Source organism: Rhododendron vialii, chromosome 11a (assembly GCF_030253575.1).
Source record: "Rhododendron vialii isolate Sample 1 chromosome 11a, ASM3025357v1".
Lineage (NCBI taxonomy): Eukaryota > Viridiplantae > Streptophyta > Magnoliopsida > Ericales > Ericaceae > Rhododendron > Rhododendron vialii.
Window position 1 is genome coordinate 14,526,589 of NC_080567.1, and position 21,874 is coordinate 14,548,462.

At 39.4% G+C, this 21,874-nt stretch overlaps 1 protein-coding gene across 3 annotated transcripts; it reads left to right on the forward strand.

The window, feature by feature from the left end:
- The first annotated feature begins 865 nt into the window (after positions 1-865).
- Positions 866-11,157, forward strand: LOC131307729 (binding partner of ACD11 1-like). Of its 3 annotated transcripts, none has more exons than XM_058334385.1 (5): positions 866-995; positions 6,129-6,238; positions 6,324-6,399; positions 10,225-10,308; positions 10,399-11,157. In XM_058334385.1, exons 1-5 carry the CDS (start codon positions 990-992, stop codon positions 10,975-10,977), a joined length of 855 nt encoding a protein of 284 aa, XP_058190368.1. In that variant the 5' UTR covers positions 866-989; the 3' UTR covers positions 10,978-11,157. The 3 variants fall into 3 exon arrangements, with proteins under 3 accessions (XP_058190368.1, XP_058190369.1, XP_058190367.1); XM_058334386.1 differs by having other exon boundaries at positions 6,135-6,238; XM_058334384.1 differs by lacking the exon at positions 866-995 and adding an exon at positions 1,115-1,168 and having other exon boundaries at positions 6,135-6,238.
- The last annotated feature ends 10,717 nt before the right edge of the window (positions 11,158-21,874 follow it).

Below are 21,874 nucleotides of genomic sequence, written 5' to 3' on the forward strand. Positions count from 1 at the left end.
ATGTCTTCTCGTTTGGCTTTAACAATAGAAACTACGACAATATCCGTAATTTTTTCTTATCCGACAATATCCGTAGTTGTTATGCAAGAAGACTTACTTGTATACCCTCAACTATCACTGGTAAAGTTCTTAGTCTTGATTGGTCAAAGAATCTGAAAAACAGTACACCAAAAAATCCCTATGGTATTCTTGATTATTTATTTAGCTTTGTCTTTATGTTGAATACAAATCTTTTGGGCTAAATTACTTGGCTAAATGGTGTTTATTTCATTTTACAATAAAATGAATAATTGCACAAATCCACTAAAATTTTGAAAAAACGCCATTAACTATTGCAGTTTATGGAAGACAAAAATACCGAATTTAATTTAGCCCATTCTTGGCCAATAGATAGAAAAACAAAGAAAGAAAGAAGAAGAAGTTAATTTAGCCTAAATGGGCCTTAGACTGCTAAGCACAAAATAATTATTCTTACACATCATACAATTTCATTTGTAATTACTTTATCTATCTATTTCACTTATTTCCCTAATATCCAAAGGGATCAGACGCGGCTCTTAGTCCATCTAGTGGTACTTCTTAAATTACATTACTGTAAGATGATTGTGGTACTATAATGAAAGTCTTGGAAGCCCAGGGAGCAAAACAAAAATATACACTGTACTTACCTTTGAGTAGCCTGGGGACAATTGGAAGATGCGGGTCCCACCCTAGAAGTCAGAACCGCGTGTCTGGACGACGGAGTGCATATTTGAAGATGTACGCACGTCAACGCCATTCCTCCTCATCACCCTCCCTCCGCACCGCAGCCGTCTAAAATCTCCTTCCAGCCCAAAACCTACATCTCTCTCTCTCTCTCTCTCTTTCTCTCTCTCTCTCCATTGCAAAATTCTCTCTCATACATCCGCCCCTCTACGAATTTCTATCTACGTACATATATCTTCCATTTCCAATTGGGATTGTTGGCTGCGAGGGACCAAACAGGAGCTATGTCGGTGAGTGCTACGATGCGTCTCTATCTCTCTCTCTCTCTCTTTCTCTCTGACTCTCTCTATGTATATATACATATACATATACACGCATATATATAATGTGTGCGCGCGCGTGTGTATATACGATATTTGGTTGTATGCACACATGCTACTTGGTCAACATTTGTTTTAAAGAGGTATATTCGATCGATACTACTAACTTTTCTGTGGTTTTGATTTTGTATTCAATTTTGTGCTCGTGTTGAGCTGGTATAGATACGTTCAAGTTTTTTAGTATACAAGCTCGTCTAGGTTTGTTCAACCGGTAATTCCAGATTCGTATTGACGTTCTGGCTCATTTTGGCCAAAATAAGTCTTTACTCAATTTTTTTCCGCATTTGTTAGTTTTGTGTCAAATTTTTGTAGATTGTTGACTTGTCTCCTCCGGAGGAATCGGAAATGTAAAACATTATGATTGAAACTTACAATTTTTCTACTGAAAGACAAAAAATAAGCCAAAAAGAAAGATTTTTTTTTCTTATATTTGTCTTCTAAAAAAAATGAGTTTGGATCATAATGTTTTTCTTTTTCGATTCCTGACGTTGAGAAGAATCGATAATCCACAAAAATTTGACGCAAAACTAACAAATGCAAAAAGCCACTTGGCTTATTTTTGCCAAAATGGGCCAGAGTTGAGTTGCGTTGGTCTTCGTTTGTGTCTTGGAATGCTTTATGGACCTTATAGTGGTCATATCCGCTCAAACAAATGGACCCTGAGAGCAATTTTCATCACACCTAGATATTTGGTCACATTTTATCTAGGAACTTTGTTTTTGAAATTTATCTTGATCAGTGTTGTAATGTAGGAGAGTTCATGGAATGACATAGGACGATAGGAGGAGATCTCTTCTGTGTCATGGTTTTATAGATGTCGAAATACTATTTTGAATGTATAGTGTTGCTGACTTTGGGTATTTGGCATGATTTTATAACTGTCTTTTCAGTTTACTGTCAATATCATTTTAGTTCCATATTCAAGGTCATAGGGTAGCCTTTCCAGAATTATAGTAGATAATTTTCAGGAGTGTAGATGAAAGGCTATTCATATGTTTGTTTCCATAGTTGTTTGAAAATTTGTGATATCTTGTTGGGAATTGTCTAGAAATTATTAAGAGCACTCCAAGGATCACTTCTGTGCTACGGCTATTGCCTATATATATGTCATTCAATGAAATAGGACTAATTTCTGCGAATGAGTCTTGCTTGGAGAGTGATCCCTTCTACAATCATGCTTTTGTCTTGGTCACATTGAGTGGCATCAGCTACCCTCGATAGAATGGCATCCTTATTTCCACTCAAATGGCTTCCTGGGGATATACTACCCTTACAGGTCTCAGCCTCCATCAGATTGGTATCGGAGCTGTGATTTTATCCTGCTAAGTTTTCATTCTGACCTTAGTTTTGGAAGATTTTAATCTGCGGGGATTGGAACGGCCCATGTTGTAATGGTGGAGACAAGTGAACCACAGATCATGTTAATCCCTCTCCCGATCAGTAGGAACGGGCAGCAGCACCAACCCTTGATATAAACAAACGCTAAAATCATCTTCGCAATCTGTGCGCTGCCCCCCTAAGAATCTCTCTTCACCAAAATTTCGGTTCTTGAAGTTCATATTTCTTCAGGATTTATAGCCAATGGCAGATCAAAATTTACCTCCAAAATGTGACGAGTATTCGTAGTCATCCACGACAATTGAAATTCTACTTCTATTGTTCTTTATACCAAGGTGCTGCTTTCATTGTACTATGTTGAGTTGGTCATTTTCGAAGGTGATCTAAATTTTGCATTACTGTAAGGAAGCTTGTGTAGAATTTAAGTGAACTCTTAAATTGCGTAAGAGTGATGTTAAAGGAGTTGCTAGAGCTTGTGATTTTGCAAAGGATTAGTTGGTAGCACTATTAATTGAAAGATGCCATGGTACACACTTGCTGAGGCAATGGGTCACATTGGGGATTTTAAGGTGAAAGTCGAAGTTTTATAACAGAAACACAAAAAATAAAATAAAATGAAAGAGTGTGCTTGTCAATCCAAAGTTTAGAAGAAGTTGTGGAAAAGCTGAACTCAAGGTTGATTTGTTTGGAAGAAAGGGAGAACGATGCAGGAGCATAATAGTGCTCATGTGGTAGCCACCTAGACAACATATGTGAAATGAAGTGGAATCAGATTTACTTTTGAAATTTGTTTTTAGTTTTCTGTCAAGGTCATTTTAGTTTCTTGTTCAAGTATCTAGGGTAATTAATATAAGTTACTTATGAACTCATGCTTATAGTTACATGTATGAAACACATTTGCCATTCACAGAGATTAAAGGTTATCCATGTATTAGTCCAAGTAGGTTTTTTTGGGAATTGTTTAGAAATTTTAGGAGTGTTGGAGAGAGCAAATCTTCCTGCGCTCAAGCATGTGGCATGGTTGTTTGGAGAGACATCCTCGACTATAGCTTTGAGTGGCATCCTGAGACTATCCTATCTGTCTTCTTCTACGTCGCTTGAGAATTGAGATAAAGGCCATAGTGGTCTAGCATCACCTTCTTAAATAAGGGACTTCTCTCTCTAATCATTGTGGATGGCAGAAGGTGCATCCGCAGTGCTCATGAAATTCTCATTTACTCACCAAAGAAGATCGTGCAATGTACGAACTAAATGGAGTTGTATCCATTGTACATGATGCAGGAAAGCGTGTTGAGAAAGAAAAACGCGCAACAAGGACAATCACAAACACGCATATGAACTAGAGGTTCTCCCTCTCTAAACACACAATAATGAGAAAAATTCTCAATTTTTTTCTTTAATTCAAATAACAACTAACTTGCCCTAAGGTTTACAACTCAATTTATAATAACCTAGAAATGCTAAAAAGGAAACTAAAATAACGGAAAACTAAATCTACGTCTTGGAGAACAAGAAAACAATAACAAGGAAAATAGAATCAACCTAATTATGAAACCTAATATTCTAGGCAATTTATGCTATAAAACAGAAAGATTCCTAATAAAATTTCAAAAATAATAAACTAAATTTTTTATATTTCTAGCATAATTAAAATATCAGCCTGTATCAATACAATAAAAGTTGGCTACAATCTTTGATAAGATTTGTGTTTTTGAGCAGACAAGGTTTGTGCCCGTTTAGGTTCTAAATACAAGGAAGACAGGAACCACTTTAGTATGTTTATTGTTTGCAATGTAAGGACTCCAAATTAATTAGTGGTCAAATCCTGTAGTAATATCTGAAAGGATCAATTACTTTGGCTGAAAATCATTCTTTATGGTTTAATGACTAAGTTGATAGTGTCAACCAGTGAGAAGGGGCTTTGTTATGGAGCATGGCTGTTCAGGGATTTCTTCTTGAGTTAAGTAAAAAGTACCCCATATTTTGACCATGTATGTGAGGACCGACTAACTATATATAGTGTCCCTGTTAAGTTACCAGTGTTTCCAAAAGCTTAAGCTGTTATGAAATGGGCTCAACAATGTATATCAAGCTATCTAACACCCTCCCTCACATGCAACACCGTCTTGCACCTGGAGATGCAAATTTTCATAGATATAGCGAAGCTACGAAGGGGACAAGTAAAATGCCAACGAGGAACAAATGCAAACAGAAGAGTCTTTAAACCCAAGACCTCTTGCAACTTGAGCTCTTGGTACTCTACTTGACGGATTCCTAGACCTAAAATAACGGGTTGCCCCAAGCGTAGGGCTGTGACTGACATAGCACAATATCCGGTAAGACCGGAGTCAAATCCACAGAGACGGTGATGTGTGCTGACTTAAAAACTCGAGTTGTTAAAATTCGAATTGGCTCTTAGGTAGCCACCCTTTGTCGTTTGATGCTGAGATTAACTAAAACCTAGGAAATTGTTTGGTTTTTTTTTTTCAAATAATAAAAAGGAGGTACGGTCGTAGGGTTCATAGGACTTGCAACCAGTTTCGGGCTTAGCTGCTCCATTCGTGTTCTGAAAAATGTTTGATTTTAGAGAGAAAAAGATACCTCAAAAGATGCGAACCTTATGGTCGCCGTTTACCCATGCGTGGCGGAGAATGAGTTTTGGTCCCCCATTCCCCCGTTTACATAGGCTCCGACAATGCCTAGGTTCGTCAACCGGAAGTGCTTTACTAACCTAAAATTGCCTTTTCTTTATTATTTTGAAATAGGAGCAGAACGTATCTGACCTGGCCACGGTGTGCTAATCACCCCGCGACCCTACCTATACGACTACTCATTCATTATCAAGCAAGAAACGAAAGAAAACCTAAGTTGAAACATGCTTCTATGATCAAGACAGAAAATAAACAGAAGATATGAATGAAACAAGAACCCACGAACAACTTAAATAAAGAACAAAACTTAATACGAGTTACCGAAGTGTATGCTCTTGAACAAAACTTCAAAAACTTCGAGGAAAAAAAGCTCCGAAGAAAACAACGAAAAGTCTAAGCTGCAAAATTAATTTCGGAACTGGTACTGATGATGTGTGCAGCTCCCCATCCTTTCTGAAATAATCCGTGATCCCCCTTGTGCGTAGCTTTTCTTTTTCTCTTTTTATGTCTTCCTGTAGCGGAGTAAATAGAAACCCTTGTGGGCCGAGAATTGGCTAAGGCCTCCTTTTTGTTTTGTCCAAGACTTCAGTCAAAACAAGTGGTAATAAAAGGTAGCCTTTTGAGGCCCACCGAGACATGCAATAGTAGGAGCAAAAATAATATGGCCCAATCCATGATTTAATCGGCTTTAACCTATTCAGCTTTAAAACACCTACAATACAAAAATCAAACATTAAAACACAAAGTAATAAAATAAATAGACTTAGCAATGATAAATTAGGGGGCGCTTATGTGAACATTTACGCACCTATCATACTCCCAAAAACTTAAGCTCTTAGGAAATGGTCCCAACAATGTATAGCAAGCTATCTAAGAGTCCCATATGCTGCACTCTAATCGTTATTTATCTTTGGTTCTACAGGTAAAAAATATTTGTCTTGATTAAGGCCGACGGTTGAGAAATGACATGTAACTTGTTCCTTTTTTTGAGTTTTTCCTGTGTAGATATGTAGTATGTGTCTGCCTGTATTTTAATTCATAATAGTACCTTTAGCTGCAGGTAAGAACTGTCAAAGTCAGCAATGTTTCCCTAGGGGCAACTTTGCAAGATGTCAAGGAATTCTTTTCCTTTTCTGGAGATATTTTATATGTCGAAATGCAGAGGTTAGTGCTTGAAGTAGTTACTCAGTATTGTTACCTTTTCCTCTGCTTGTCATTTGCTCTTTCATTTCATTAGTTGTTTGTGCAGTGATACAGAGCGATCCCAAATTGCATTTGTCACCTTCAAAGATTCACAAGGAGCAGAGACTGCAGTCCTACTTTCAGTGCGTTTACTTCTCATCAGTTCAATAATCAATCTATGATGTTTTCTCTCTATGACTTGTACTTGATACCATATGCCATATACCTTTGTTTGCATGCCTCATTATCGGATTGGAAAGATGATGGAAAAATTCTTCGTTGTTTCATTAGTGGCTAGGTGGATAAATTGTCCTCTGCTGACCGTAGTATATATTGAGCTAACGTGATGTTCGACAATAAAACTTTTAACTTTGGCTTATTTTCATTAATTTATTGAAGCAAATAAATACAGCTCTGGTTTTAACTTCATCATTCATGATATATGAAACATCTTCTTCATGTTGGTTGGGTGTCGTGTGCTACAATCTCAAAGTTCCCAGTAAAATCCTTGAGATCATACTCGGATTCCAACAGTGTAGAATGGTTGGTATGCTTTGACCTCTAGGACTTGATGTTTATGGATTCTGATCCTCTGTCCAGATTTTCTCTGTCAAGATCTTGTGGAGCTTTTCACCACAGCTCACCACATCACGCATAGATACATCCATTGGTTTAAATCCAAGACCCCCTTAGTTGTACGATGTTGTTTGCACAGTGGGTAGACTAACGCCTGATGGTCCATTTGATTTCTCCGTTTTCATTCTGAACCAAAACCCTTGAAAACCATCTCTCTCGCCCAACACGTTCATGTCATCCCAGAATGAAACCCACCTTCTTCTTCCCCTTCAATTTGGTCTCTGTGTTTCACTCTAATCCTCAATGGTGGTAAGGTGAATAATTAGAAACCAAAATAACTGCAATTTTAACAAGGAGGGGCATCATTCTTAACAAGGAGGAGGAGGAGAAGTTTTTTTTCCGTCTAAGCGAGGAGGAGGAGGAGAAGTTGAAGTCAATATGAGAATCCTTTTGTTCAATATGTACATATTTCTATATATTATATATGTGTATATGTACTGAATCCTTCTACCAGATCTTTGTTACGCATCGAAAACACAAGCCCTAGCTTCATAGTAATGCTTGAATAATAAGTAAATAAATAAAAATAATAAAGAAAGAACAATATCTGGTGGCCAGTTATCGCCGTATAGCTACGGTGCCCTGAGCTCAGAGTTCTGTGGCTTTGGAGGGTAATGGAAGGGCCTGTAATTTGGGGGTTAAACGGCGGCATCAGCTGATAAGTTTTGGATTGTTGGGCTGTCCCTCAAATGACGCCGTCTGTGTATATAGTTTGAAAGCTGGAGATGTGGCTTGTTTTGAGCTGTTGGATTAATTCATCAATGTGGTGGCGAGCTGGGGTGAAAAGCTCCACAAGATCTTGACCGAGAAAATCTGGACGCAGGATCTGAATCAAACATTTATGTGGCATAGGAGAATGACGAGTTTATGACCTAGCATGGTGATGCAGACCTTCGTAAAAGCAGTGTACTAGGGCTAACAGTCATTTTGTAACTCCTACTGGACTCAATTAAAAGGGTCCCAAGGGTTTGCAAAGGTAAGTTAAAGGGTAAGGACCTCAAGATCTAATCAAAAGAAGAAAGGTGACGTTTGGGTCTGTTTTGGGGGCTGGGAATGCTAATATCAGTACCCTGGCTGGTTCAGGTTTTATTTCCAGGTTTTGAATTTGAATGAAGGGTTAGATGGAGGGTGGTTACGCATATTAATTTAAGTTTTGGAGGCATACTGATTGGAGGTCAGAGATTTGTTATGGCTTTTAAAGGCTTAGTAGTACAGGAGAAGAAGATGCATCACACACCTAAAAGAAAGATGCATCACGCCCAAAATAGCCATGACGTTTCATATGTTAAGATACACCTCTTTTGTCTCAACAAGCTTGGTTTCCAAGTGAGTTACCTACAGCACCATAAACAAAAAATTACAAAAATACCAAGCTGCATGTGTCATAATATAAAAAGGAAAAAAAATAGGAAAGAGCACGACTTACTTAATTAACTACTACCATGTCAGTCTTGCTTCTGTTTTTTCCCTTTCTTGTCTATTCTAGTAAATTATCCCGGCATCTTCATTTTGTCAGCTTAGGAATCAACAAAATAAGTTTGTAGGATTCCCTCATTTCTAACCTGGTCCCTTCCATACATGATATTTGTGCCAATTCTTTTGTTATCCGTTTGTGGCAGTTAGGAACAGGGGCATTACCAGAATTTAGGGTAGGATATTGTAGCACATGTATCTCATACTATTTCTGCTTGTAGATGCTGGCGTATCATTTGCAAGACATAGGAGTTGTTTTCTATGGATAAGAAAGAGTTGGCTGGGTCTAAGTACTTTTTCCTCAGTTATCTACACATGCAAAGAGAGCTAAAGATAATTTCTCTTGCACGGGGGATTTTGTACCTCCTTATACCTTGCCGGTTCTTCCTATGGTTAGGAACCTACCACGGAAAATTTCCACCTAGTGACGAATGATATAAGCTAATTGACCAAACTGTAAGTTCTTGCACCAGGACCCGGTCTAGTTTTCCTGAAAAGACACAACCTAGGTTTGGTTGCACAATTATAAAAGGTACATCGAGAAGTATCATGAACGGTCACCGGAAGCTCTGATGTGTTGTTAGTGTATGCTTGCTGGGGATAGCAAGAGAGCTTCCTAGATGAGGCTCACGTGGTACTAGCTAAATGGTGGGACAGACCATTGCAGACAATTTTGATTAAATTTTTGCACTCTGAGAAATGGATTCATATTCAATAATTTCATTCGATATAGTTGTCATTTTGTGTCAAGAAATTGATTGATGGCTAGCCATGCTAATTGATGGATGTGTTTATGGTGTGCTTGTAAGCAATTCAACGTGATAAAAACTCCTCCAATAGATTCTGTATCTATTGGTTCTCTCAATAGGAGAACCGATCTTTTGGATTATAATCCTGAATGGATGATCTGTTCGATAGGCAAAAAAAGTAGGGTCATAACCTTGCGACAGTTTTTCCCGGTACCAAATTTTCTAATTAATATTGTTTAGCTCACACGTATCCTTAACCTTTCAAGCCAAGTCTCCATATCACGGTCTATATGAGTTTCTTCTGTCAGTGAAATCTTACTTTATCAGTATTAACAGATCAACTAGTCAGGTTTGGCTTCCAAGTGTAGCATGCATATATTCTATTAATTAGATAGCCAAGGTTTTCTTAGCAAGTGGTAGGGCAATTATAGGAGTTGGAGGATCTCTTGTTCCACTTCTGTTTTTAACTAAAGAAAAGGTTAAAGGTTTTAATTGGATTATTAAGAGGCACAGGGCTGTCCAAGAATCATTGGCCGATTCTTTTATTTGCATTGACATGCCAAGTTTCTTACAGGAATCTTGTAGAACTGCACTACACAGCAGGGAATCCTATGGAGAGTTGTTTTCATATCTCAAGTGCTTACCTTTTTATTGGAGTTTTAACTTCTGCAACCAAATCCGGGAGATGGTTACAAGCTGCACTTTGTAACCATATGTTAGCTTTGAGTGATGAAAGCCAATGGAAAGCATCACAGATACAAGAATCATGAACGGATATGCAGTGTAAGGCATAACAGGATAGAAACCATAGTCCCTTACAGAGCGCATGTCTGGAGTTTGTGTGACTTTATACCTTTAAATTTCAGCTGCTCACAGCATTTCAACTTGACCTTATGTGTACCTGCTACAATGACAAGTGATGCAGAGCAACTTAAAATCTTGACCATTATATTTCTTACAGCTGATCAATTCTTGTCAGTTGTCATTAGGAACATTTAAAATGACCTTTTCTCTATCTTATCATTTAATGGAAATACAATGCCCCAGTTATATTTTACTACTTAGAGTAGAAGAGAATTTTGTTGCCTAAGACATCTAATCTGATCTCAGGGTGCAACAATAGTTGATCTAGCTGTCACTGTAACTCCAGATCCAGATTACGAGCTTCCACCTGCCGCTTTAGCCCCACCTCTTGTAAGGCATAAATGACTTATCTCTTAATCTTCATTGCCATGTGAAACTGAAAAATGAGTCTGCCCCCTAATTTTCATATAAAATCTGCAGAAAACAGAAAATAAAACTGCAGGTGGATCTGAATCTGCATTTAGGAAGGCAGAGGATGTAGTCAGTGGAATGCTAGCAAAGGGCTTTGTCTTGGGCAAAGACGCAGTAGACAAAGCCAAGTCCTTCGACGACAAGCACCAGTTGACTTCCACTGCCACAGCCAAGGTTGCTTCCTTCGACAAAAAAATTGGACTTAGTGAGAAAATAAGCGCTGGGACCTCTGTTGTTAATGAGAAAGTTCGCGAAGTGGACCAGAAATTTCAGGTTTCAGAAAAAGCCAAATCGGCATTTTCGGCTGCTGAGCAAACGGTCAGTAGTGCTGGATCCGCTGTAATGAAGAACAGGTATGTACTCACAGGGGCTACGTGGGTGACAGGTGCTTTCAGTAAAGTTGCCAAGGCTGCTGGAGAGGTTGGCCAGAAGACAAAAGAGAAAGTGGGAATGAATGAAGAGGAACAGAGGAGGAAAATTGTGGATGATTATGCTCAGATTCATTTATCGGAGTCACCTAAAGCTTCTGCACCGCCAAATGAGCAGCAATCTTCCAAGCCCGCGCCCGCACAAGGTTTGATCCTCTGAATTATTATCTTCTATGATATCTTTGTCAAAACTTGTGGTCTATGAGATCTTTATATCTTGCTCCTTCATTTTGTGAAGTGGTGAACGTAGAACTATGTGCCTTTATATTTGGATTTTATGGCACTTGAAAGCGTTTGACGGTATTTCCATAAAATTTAAAGATATTCAAGTCTTTTGCAAGTGTGTAAGCTAGCTTTTTTCCCCGCCCTTTTTAAAAGCTTGCTCCTATCATTTTGGTTTTTTTATCTGCATTATATCTGGTTCTAGTTTTTCTCCCATTTTGTATTTTTTTCTCTTTTTTTTTTGTTTCCTTATTGTCTTAATTCATTTCTCTCCCCTTGTGTATTGATTGTATTAAGGTTAAGATAGCTCTTTGGGGATTTTGGGACTTGAACGCGAGTTTTCTGTTGTTTATTGACAATATATAACACCTCAATTTTCTCTAAAAAAAAGGTGGACATTCGGGTATTGGTGTCTGGATTTCAGTATTTTTGATCACGTGTTTGTAATCTATATTGTGTTAGAGTGAATAATCTGTTGTCCGAGTATGTAGACCAGTATGGGCAGAACCGCTTAGTTTTTTTTTTTTTTCCCACTCTTTGGTTTGTTTGCAAGTATGCTTACATTTGTGTCCGGAATGTGGAAAATTACCATCCAAAAGCTTAGCGTTGAGCCCTCCTTGCTTCAATGCTTGATAGGATGAGTCAACAATGGCAGCACCTAAGAATCATGAAGCTAAGGGGAGTACTACACCAATTAGATTGGTCAAAGCACCATAAATGAGCTGCTGTTTGAAAAAAAGCAATATAAATGAGCTACGTGGTCAAATAATTTAAGAGGTCCCTCTAAGAGCAACAGCAGCAGAGTAGTTAAAATAAGCTTTTGGGTACTTTGTTGGGCCAAAAACCTGAAACAGACCGTTCACCGGGCCAGCTTAACTTGGCTTTACCTAATCTCCTGCAAGGTCTGTTTCGGGTTTTTGGCTCAACAAAATACCCAAAAGCTTATTTTAACTACTCTTTTGCTGTTGCTCTAACACAATTATGCGGTTCGATTAGCTATCCGTGTGACATTAATCATTGCAATACAAATTTACCTACAATGGTTATTGTTTTCCAGTCATGCTAAAGGCGTTGGTTAAGGGTTTTACAATGCACAATCAACACTTAAAACCTGTATTAGAATTTTCCAATTTGCACGTTCTGAATTGTCTTGGAGTTTTAAGTTAGTTTTTTTGTTTGGGGGGTTGGGCGTAGGTGAACTACAAACAATCAGAGTCAGTGGTTGGAAATTTTTACCAGAACATGCCCCCTCCCTGCCACTTTAGTCTCGCTTCAACTACCGACAACCCACCCTCTCTCCCTCTCCCCTTGCTGCCATACCAACCCAAACCTTCAGGATGATCATTTTCAGGAACAAGGTTGGAGATTATGCGATATTGCTTTTGCTGGTGTTTGGGGCCGAAGATGTGGTAGAGACTTGATCAGGTATCTCAATAACATGGTTTCTGGTGTAAAACGTAATTGCGAGAAGATGATTTTGCTCTATAGGATTTGAATGATGTTGCGGCTGAGAGTGTTCTGCCAATTTGATCTCCCCATCCATGGAGATCTGGTTCTGGCCAGGCTTTCGAGAGGGAAAGCACATGCTTGTACAAGGAAAGAAGTTCCAGGGTGACCAATGCACTAAGTTTGAACTCGAACTGGTGGCTCTTATTGGTTTGTTGTATCACATTATTGTGATGAAGTGATGGAATGATGCACTTAAAATTCTGTCGAGCTTGTGGGGTTGCCTTCCCTTGAAGTTAAATGTTGTAGTATTAGTGTATTAGGTAGACAGCCTGGATTGTTGAAAGTACTGAGGTGTTAAAATGATGAGAAACTGCCCCCATAATGGCCCCCCTTCCGCTAGAAATAAATGTTTAGGGTCTGGGACTGGGACTGGATGCATTAAGATATACTAGGTGGTGTGGTGATTATTGGAAATTATTAGACGAGTTGGATTAGACAAGTGGATGAATATTTGTAGACAGCACTAAACAAAGAAAGGTCCCCGTCTAGCAGCGCAACCATAATGCGATTGGGTTGAGGGGTATTTTTTTTTTTTCAATTGGTAGGAGAGATCATTACATCATGTATGAATTACAAAGTACAAATCACATGAGACTACATCAATTGTGTGAGAGTTTACGAGATAACTAAGCTCAACAATTCAACCACTACTTTCGATTGTTGATTACGTCTGTGCTATCACGTCCATGGTTTGAGCTGGGGTTCTCTTTGGATCTTCTACTACTTAGTCACGGATGAGACTCTCATACCGACACCTAGTGTTAGTTTGCTTCGATACTTTCGATTGTTGATTACGTCTGTGCTATCACGTCCATGGTTTGAGCTGGGGTTCCCTTTGGATCTTCTACTACTTAGTCGCGGACGAGACTCTCATATGGACACCTAGTGTCAGTTTGCTTCGGCAGGGTGTCTTGAGCCTGTTAGCTTGGTATGCTTTTTGCAGTAGCTCATGTCTTAGATTTAGTAGTTTTGGTTTGTTCCTGTCTATTGTGATGTAATTGTTTGCCTTTGGGTATTTGCAATGAAATTGCCTGACCTGCATAAAAGAAAACAACAATTCAACCACTAAATTCAACCCAACTACACGCCCCCATTAGGGGAAGAAATAATTCTAACAGAAGAACACCCATACCCAGGGAGCAAGAGTTCTGGCCAACTGAGCTAAATCTAGGTTGGGATGTGAAAAGTTCACAAAGTTTAGAATCTTGCACAAATTGAGCTAGCAAAGCAGGCAAAGAAAGAGGAATGGTAAGGAGTTTTGTCGAGCGGATCAAACAAATTGGAACATATAAAAGTGTAAAAGTTGAGAAACAAATTGGGATGTAGGGAGTATGACTTACGTGTAGAAACTCAAGAATGCTAAATGTAAATGTGGATCAATGGATATTTAGCTAGTATCAAACCAAATGGTCACTATTCCAACTTAAAGACTTCTTTTTTATTTTATTTTATTTCTGATGATCAACAGTCAATCCAACTTAAATACATGTGCATTTATAATTCCACCTCAATAATAATTGTCATTTTTGCAAAGCCATGTACAAAAATAGGTAATTTTATATGAACTTTGATTTTCTCTTGAAGGAATTCTACACAATTTAATGGTATAACCTTTTTTTTTTTGTGTCAACAAAGAGAATTTTATTAATCTGGTAGGCAAAAGCCTAAACATCGACATACAGGAATCCCATAGGGGCAAAATGAACGTTCACAGACCGGACAAACTATTAGAAAAGGCTTTCTGGGCACACTTATATGCAGCCCGATTACACTCACGCTTAACGAAAGTGAAATCACAGGAAATAAACAATTTCTTCAACGTAGAACAATCATGAGTAAGCACCGCAATATCATTAGGTGGGTCGTTGGAGACCAAACAGCTTTTTACAATTGCTTCCGAATCCGATTCAATACACCCGTGAAAGATTAAGAGCCATACCTAGTTTCAACCCATCCCGAATTGCTAGAGCTTCTGCAACATGTCCCGAGGTGATTCCGAGATGAATATTCAGAGATATACCCATAACCTTACCGTCTTCTCCATGAGCAAGAGCACCAGTTCTAATTGTTTTTGTGTTCCTTGATACAGTTGCATCCACATTGATCTTGATTTGATTACCTGAAGGGCGTTGCCAAGCCAAGGTTTCACGTTGATCTCGTCTCGTTGGCGGAGAAGAGATCTTGGTATTTACATCCATGAACTCATAAAAATCACCTTGCATTTTTCCACAAATAGCCTCTATTGCCCAAGTTTTACCATTGAAAGTAAAATCAATCTTAGCATGCCAAATTCACCAACAATAAAGGAACCCCAAACCCATAGAAGAAGAAGGTAGATGGTTCTGAGCTATACACTCTTGCAAGCACTCCCACTAGTCCGTCATGTGCCTGCACTCTTGCAGCTCTTCAGGCCGTACCCGAAAAGGGGAGAGCGTCCGCACCTTGATGGCCGGCTCACATCGAAACAACAGGTGAGTAATTGATTCCTCTGCTTTGCCACATCTTAAAAAGACCGGATCAGTTCTGATTTTCCGTGCCACAAGTGCTGAATTCGTAGCAACGGCATTGTTGAAACACTTCCACATAAACAGTTTCACTTTAGGATGAACCGGTTGCCCCCATAATTTCCTCCAAACTGATGGTAAAACATTGGAAACACTTGTTTGTCTAATGGAGGAGTCGTATTAGTTAAAAACTTTAAATCGACATTTTCTACAATAAAATAAAAATATAAAAAGTGAAAAGTTATGGAACATTGTTTTTCAAAACTTTATACTGTTATTGTTTTTGAATAAAATAAAGATATAACTGGTCAATAGTTATACAAGAATGGGAAAGTTTCAAATGAGGACCTCTTAAAATTCGGATGCCCCTTTCCCGATTGAATTTTGATGATCCGAGCCGCTCAATGTGTCCAGAACGTGATTTTAAGGGTACCCGCTAGAAATCGGCAAAAAAAAAAACCGGAAAAGGCTTGATTTGAGCAATTTTTTATTGAACCGTCCAATAAAAAACTGTTCGGATCAAGTCCTTCCTGGTCTTTTTTTTATTTATTTATTTCTTATGGATACCCTTAATATCATGTTTTGATCACATTAAATGGCTCGGATCATCAAAATTCGATCGGAAAAGGAAAGAAATGGGGAGGTCCTCGTTTTAATGCGAAGTAAGAGCATCTACGAGGGAGATAGCAAATTCATTTGGGAGCCTGATTATAGCCATAAACAGCAGTTATCGATGTCACAGTGTGTTCGGTTGTTTTCAATATAGTACTGTATTTACTCGGCTTAATTACATTGTGGAGTAAATCCCCTTACTACGGACTGTTATTTTTCTTCAACATGGTAGGATTCTTTCATTAATAAAAAAATATTAAAGTACACTAAAAAAAGGATGATTATCGTTTCACAGATATTCCAATAATCAATCAGGGGGTCTAACTTTCCAAATACGAATACAAGAACGTCGCAAACACGAAGTTGCCAAAGTGTGAACAAACTACCTTTGCCGATCTACGAATGAAAATAAAATCACAAATCCTAACCGATGAACTCTTCACTGATCTTCAGCCAATATCTTTGATGACAACTTCTACTTCCATACGACAAAATCTTTTGCAACCCAAAATATGAATAAATGGGGATGCTGATCCAAGATCTGATTTGTCATCGGACCATTATCTCCTCCGAAAGACCATCACTATCTCAATTGTCAAAACCCAAAGCAACACCTCGATGATGAAGGAGAAGTTGAGATAAATGAGAAGGAAGGAACAACACAAAAAAATTCTCAAATCTAAGATCGAGAGAGAAAAAAACTCTCAGTAGACATAAGAGATTATTGAAAGCAAGAAAAGACACTATCACTTATGGAAAAGAAAATACACCTATCAAGAATAAAGCCCACACCGCTGCCGTCGCATTAGAGTGGAGATAACTCTACGGGGAGGGAGGGAGGGAAAGGAAAAGAGAAAACGGCCAGAATTTCTTCTTAGACAGAGAAGTTTAAAAAAAAAAATTGTGTGTTGTTTATTACTCTCTCCATCCCTTTTTAAATGTCTTGCTTCGTAATTCTAACTTATTAAAAAGACATCATCATTACACATTTTACATCAATTTTTACCTCCGCTTTCTCTATTTACCCTCTATGGAGACATGATCATTACACTTTTACTCACCAACTTTTCAAAATGGAATCCACTTTTAGGGGTAAAATAGAAAATGCACCAATTTTTACCCATTAACTTTACAAAATGGACACTTATTAAGAGACAACCTCAAATAAAATACAGGACTCTAAAAAAGGAACAGGGAGAGTAACAGTTTTACATAACAACCGGTGTATAATGTACATGTTCTTACAAGCTAATTGATAACTATTTAAAAAAAAAAAAAGTTTACAAGCCAATCGCATTCGAGAAACAGGACCATCTTCGCCGTGGGCCACATCTATCAATTAGCCATTTTGTAACACAGTGGTTGGATCCGTTGCCGCTTCATAGTACTAATTTTTATGGCTTCTTTGTCGTCAGATTCGTGACTGCAATCAGTGCCATGGGCCCGACCAACCGATACTTGGGCCCACATAAAAGAGCAAGCACATTATGGCAACCCTCCAACGGTACTCTGTGACACTTTAGAGCATGTATACACCACGCCAGGTATATATATACATGCACTTTAAGCTGTCTTACCTACGGAAAACAAGAAAGTTTAGCATGCACCAAAGTCGGTAAACACTTCGCTAGAATTGCTCCGGCTCCCACACCTATGTATTTCTAGCGATTCACTATTTACAATAATACATAGTTTATTACTTTTTGGGCCAGGTGTCCCGCATTACTCTCTCTTTCATACCTCTTGTTCTCTCTCATTTGTTAATATTTTATCATATTTAATGAATAGAGAGAATATGAGAGAGATTGGTGTATGGTGGATAGATAAAATACATTTTGTACTTTTTTTTATTAGGTATTTTGACTACCATTGGTGTACATGCTCTTAGTGAAGCTTGTCAATATAGTGTTGAAAAAATATTTGTGGAGCATCGCGTCCGTCCCATCATACACTCTTTCAAGAGATGTTCAAAAAGTATATACATTTTTTTTAACAACAAAGGAAAATTTTATTAACCAGAGGTTAATAGGATGAAAAGTATATAAAATATCATAACGAATAAAATGCATCCCAATAGACACTCAACCCATCCGCTAATCACATACTGCTAACTACCTTAGAGCTAACCACAAAAACGAAAAACACCCTACAACAAACTATTGTACATGGAGATGATAACCAAAAAAGCCCATGTAAAAAACCTCAGCCTCCACACAACCCACCGTCACGCAACGATCTTCGCACCAGCAAAACCTGCAAGAGAATCCTTCGAAAGGTTTTGGTCAAATCACATATCCAACAACAGTAGCAAAGACCACTTGAGACATCGAAAGGATGAGATGGATAGACCTAGAGACCCACCAATCGGCGCACGACTCCACAATGCTGTTAAGCGGAAAACAAAAACACCCAACAGTGTAAACTGGCGGGAGTCACGCCCAGATCATCAATGCCGTCAAGCCCAAAATTAGAAGCACCCAGCAGTGCTACCGTCGACGACCCAAAAGCTAGTACAAGAACAACCCACCGGAACCAACCCGCCGCCACCACCAAAACTCTCAAAACACACACCCCCGCCCACCGAAGCCCCCCACCATCGGAACCGCTAGTCCCTACCTCAACCCCTACCACCACCAGAATGGGCATATCCATCCTTATGGAGGGAAGATACAAGTGTAACAAGTAAAAAACGCTAAGGAAAGATAACTCTCTCAGAGACCACAACGCATGTGACAGCCTTGCTAGAACCCTAGAACCTGCATCCACAAACACGGGTGAGCGCGCCTTTGCCTCTCATCTGCAAAGGCCTTCCGATGCCAAAGTTAGAAATACGTACTAACTGAAAACTTTTAACACACGTAAGTATACTCTTGAGCTAATCGCAGCGTACATTTTCTCATTAGGTTTACCTTATATTTATAGACTCGTTGTGACTTGCCCTTTAAGCACCTTCGATGCTCTAAGTTTTCTATCCCGTATAAGAAACTTGGCTTTCCCGGGATCTTCTTTCCCAATAAGCCGAGATCCCATTCTCGCTGGGATTCTCTTCCATATGGAGTTCGTTCCATGCTAGGGCTCTTTCCTTGTTTATCGAAACAGAATATACTGCCCTTTTATTCACGGATCGCGCCTCCTACCATGTGAAAGACTCATCCAGAACGTTTCGGATTGCTTCCAGCCGCCCTTCTTGTTGATTGGCTATTCTTGGGCAACATCCCCATGGTTGCTCCTTTGCTCGGCATTCATGTCTTTTATGTTTCATGTCACCTCCGCGCAATAGCTTTGCTCGGCCTTACGTATCCTTTCGTGGTACCACCGTGCTACTGTCGTGCTCGGCCTTATGCTTCTCTACGTGGTGCTGTTTGTAGTGCTATGGACCTATGTATCCAACCTCGGCAGTTTCTTACAAGGCATTCCTGCCCCTACCTTGTGGTCGGCTTCCAACCCTCTGGGGTGAACTCTTACGTGGCACCCTGCTTCACACGTGTTCTAGAGCTTTTCCCTTAGCTCGGGGACCCACGTATCCAACCTCGACAGTTTCTTACAAGGCATTCCCGCGCCTACCTTGTGGTCGGCTTCCAACCCTCTGGGGTGAACTCCTACGTGGCACCCTGCTTCGCACGTGCTCTAGCGCTTTTCCCTTAGCTCAGGGAAAATCCCACTACAATTGCTCTCCAGCTTTGCTCATTGTTGTTGCTCGGCGGCGAGCAATGGGTAGAGCTCCATCGTGGTCGTTACTCTGGTCGGGCGTGTATTCGTACTTCCTTCTTATGGGCTCCTCACTAACCTTCTCTACCCATCGGCACGCACGGAATCAGAAAGATACCCCTTGTTGCCACATGGCGGCTCGCGCCCCTATCGTATTAAATGCGAGGTGACGTTCCCTTTTCCCAGCCGTATTCAAACGGCTTGTAATTTAACCGTAGGCTATTTATTTATGTTAGAAAAATATAACCATAGTGCGGAAGCGAGTGGTTCGGGTTACCTTGCGAACTTTAACCGAACCGAACCTTGGTGTGGATGGATTACGAACTCTCGATCACGTACCAAATCAGCAACAAATTCCTGCGATGGAATGATACTACGAAGATCGAGTATCACCCTCTATTCCACGGTGGAAAAGCTCGGATTGCTCTTTAATGGTAAAGAGAGAGAGAACTATCGAAGAAAGAGAGAGTTTCCCAGAACTCTATACTTTTGTATACCTCTTGTGTATATTATTGTGTGTATCTCTATGAATATCCTACAGGAAATAAATAGAGAAAGCATCATAGATGCTTTAGAAGTCTTCTAATCCTAAGAGATTAGAATTACTTCAACTTCTCCTATCTTCTCTACAAGATGAGATAGGATTCTCTAATATATGGGTCACCGGGTCATACCCACATGGGCGACCCGATTTGGTCCCTGACCGGCCCCAAATTCCAACATCTCCCACTCGTCCATGCATGGGCATGACAAGTTGTATCAATCTCTCTTCCATCTACCCAACTAAGAAGCAAACTCATACGCGCAAATGAAACATGTGATCACTGGAGCACCTGCAAGTGGGAGCTCTACACTAGAAACTCTTTAAGAGCCAGTATAGAGACATCAATCCATAAGAGTGTCTCATGTACCCTGAATCCATTTAGTTACACCAGACCAAGCATCTTTAATGCTTCCAAAAAGCATGCTTGACCCCCAAACATCATGCATTCTATATTCACACCCGATCCGCATCCTAATAGAGCGACCTGAGTTGTCGACAGTGAATATATTGCAAGGGTGTACTACAAAATGATCCTCTTTTCGCCCTCATGTCACTTTATTTTAACCTTGCTGCTTTGCCAGACATGCTCCATGGGACCCTGACATTTCGTGGTCTTAGGTAGTCAAGCTAGAGTAGCAACACAAAGCCTCTACTACATGACATAGTCAAAAATCAAAGAGCACATTTAATATATATGCAGTCAGCTTATCTAAATGACTGCTTAGACTCACACAGTGAGGAAACAAGGATCCATTCACTCGTCTCTAAAATAAATGATCGCCAAGCACAAGTAGTATGAATACATGCTACGGTGGAGTTACTTTTTCAAAAAGCGACGTCATACTCCCAAACACCGTACAGACCTTAGTCTAGTCGCTACCTAGCGCCCAACCCGAGTTCTCAGATAGCTTGCCATCATGGCGCTATACAAGTCCTCACATCTGGCTAACAAAAACAGGCTAATCTCAAGATAGGGGGAACTATCCGAAATTGGTCTCTTGCTAATAGACCTCATCTTGGTTCCAACCAAGGCAACATATGGTGGATATATCTGATTGTTCTTATCAGACTATATCACAGGTCCAACCTGTATATCTTACTACCCATCCGTCTCATCTTCGCTCGCTATCTCAAGCGCCGAAGGCGATTGCTCGTGTGAGTGAGCCAATCTAACCTGCTAACATCAATCTTTAAATTCTGTATGTGTTGTTCAATAAACAATTGTCCAAATTGCAATAATAATAAACTAATATTAAGTGTACAAATGGCATAAATATCCCATAAATCTGAAAGAAGTGATTAATGAAATTAATAAATAAAACACATCTATCATCATCTACGCAATCCTAAAGCCTTATCATTAGTCTCAAAAGTCCTCTTAGCAATGGACTTAGACAAAGGGCATACAACTATGCGACTCGTAGTTATGTGTTTTATAATCATTTCTTTTTGCGCAACAATATCTTTGACCCAACTAGGCATAGATACACACTCTGGAAGCCAAACATATAATCACCAATCTCTTAGAGATAAGTTAATATCCTCTTGACTGCTTGTCAACGATCATGACTAAGATTGGACCAATAACTACTTATAAGCTGCCAATGGTATTTGAATAGGGCACGTGGGCCATCAGTTCCAATTCTTAAGGAGTTTTAGGTTCCACTTTAAGCCTCTAAGTCTCGCCTTTAACAATAGAAGTGTCTATGAGTTTGCAGGTTTATCTCCGAAATCGTTCTAAAAACATTCTTAAAGAAAGAATCTTCTTAGAAGGATCCCTTAAGATCTCAACTCTGAGCACATAGCTTGCTTTGCCCATTCCTTCATCTCATAAGTGAAGGATAACCACAACTGTGTGGCGACTATCATCTCCAAGTCATTCCAGCCAACTAAAATGTCATCAACATAGAATGACAATATCAAGAAACTATTTTTGGACCGTCTCATATGCACGCAAC

What these genes read in the sequence shown, in the direction of transcription:
- LOC131307729 (XM_058334384.1), top strand. Translation starts at nt 1,130, where the DNA reads ATGCACACATGCTACTTGGTCAACATTTGTTTTAAAGAG. An exon ending in TTATATGTCGAAATGCAGAG is followed by an intron (nt 6,239 to 6,323) that starts GTTAGTGCTTGA and finishes TTGTTTGTGCAG; the next exon opens with TGATACAGAGCGATCCCAAA. An exon ending in AGACTGCAGTCCTACTTTCA is followed by an intron (nt 6,400 to 10,224) that starts GTGCGTTTACTT and finishes ATCTGATCTCAG; the next exon opens with GGTGCAACAATAGTTGATCT.